This window comes from Frankliniella occidentalis, unplaced genomic scaffold (assembly GCF_000697945.3).
Source record: "Frankliniella occidentalis isolate FOCC.00 unplaced genomic scaffold, Focc_3.1 Scaffold3778, whole genome shotgun sequence".
Lineage (NCBI taxonomy): Eukaryota > Metazoa > Arthropoda > Insecta > Thysanoptera > Thripidae > Frankliniella > Frankliniella occidentalis.
In genome coordinates this window covers 5,572-6,765 of record NW_026270831.1, presented here as the reverse complement: position 1 = coordinate 6,765, position 1,194 = coordinate 5,572, and the positions used below count along the sequence as shown (strand labels likewise).

General features: G+C 61.4%; 1 protein-coding gene across 1 annotated transcript; it reads left to right on the top strand.

Annotated features, from left to right (window-relative positions):
- Positions 1-33: 33 nt before the first annotated feature.
- On the top strand, positions 34-1,159 carry LOC113212788 (uncharacterized; the record flags this gene model as incomplete). The annotated part of the gene is made up of 2 exons (XM_052276642.1): positions 34-326; positions 964-1,159. Coding segments are annotated over exons 1-2 (439 nt in total), but the record flags the coding sequence as incomplete, so codon positions are not given.
- Between the last annotated feature and the right edge of the window lie 35 nt (positions 1,160-1,194).

Genomic DNA, 1,194 nt, shown 5'->3' with positions numbered 1-1,194 from the left:
TGACCGTGTACGACGCCCTGTTTGCAGATGGCGGCGTGGCGCTGCCCGGCGACGGCGAGTGCGTGGCGGCCGTCCGGACGCAGATGGCGCGCGGCCAGCAGATGATCGTCAAGTGGGCGCCCCGCTCCACGTCGGGCAACATCGGCGTGGCGTTCTGCGTGGACCAGTCGCAGGGCGACTGCTACGTCCTGGACCTGTTCGCCTACCGCAACAGGCAGCTGGGCTTCTCGTGGCGCCACCACAGCGCCCTGGAGGCGGGCCCCGGCGCGTGGGTGCCGGGCCGCGACGACCTGCTGCCGGAGAGGCACATCAAGACGGGTGGCGAGGTGAGTCGAGGTCCGAACGGGCAAGGGCATTGCCTTGCCTTTATCGGGAGGCTTCTCAGGGTTGTCCCGGGGGCCGGCCCTCCTGCCCCCGCTCCCGCGTCCCCTTAAAACCCATACGCCTGGGGGATCACTGCGACCCACATCACATCAGGGCCTGGTTCGGGGATCGGGGGGGATGGCATCCCGTTTCACGTCGCCGAACTGGAAACAAACACAGCACTCCTTGTCCTGCTTGTCAGTGTGATGGATGTCGGTGCCGCTGGTCCCGGCCCCCAGGTGCCGAGAGTGTGTGCGTTCAGAATAAAAAGGAATTTGTTTCGGCGGCGACGATGACGTCACTGCCGGCACCAGTCGAGAAAATAGTAGTCATAGTAGTGTTCCGGCGCAGTGTCGAGACGCTCATTGTCGAAGCAACTCCACTTGCAGTTGTACAGAGGATTAATGCGCCGATGATGGTCATCAATAAGTTGCCATAACGAACACGTGCAAAACTTATTACATCTGTATGTTTTGCTACTGCGTAGAGTACTCAGGTGCAAAATCCACACTCAACAGTCATCAAACAAACACAACCTTAACAGACAACCACTGAAAATCACCCCATAAAATTTTAAGGGCGTCGTTTCTCCCTTTGCAGAAGGAGCCCGGCTGGCACGGTGACTCCAACAACTACCTCATGATGGTGTCCCTCACCACCGACGGCAAGGTGGCGCTGCGCGCCGACGGTCTGGACCCCGTCCACATCAGGCAGCTCGTCTTCCCGCTCCCGGAGGCCTACACCACCGTGGCCGTCGCCTCGGCGCAGCGCACCGGGGAGTACACCATCATGGCCGGTGAGTAGGGCGTCCAGGACACGACTTGGGGGGGG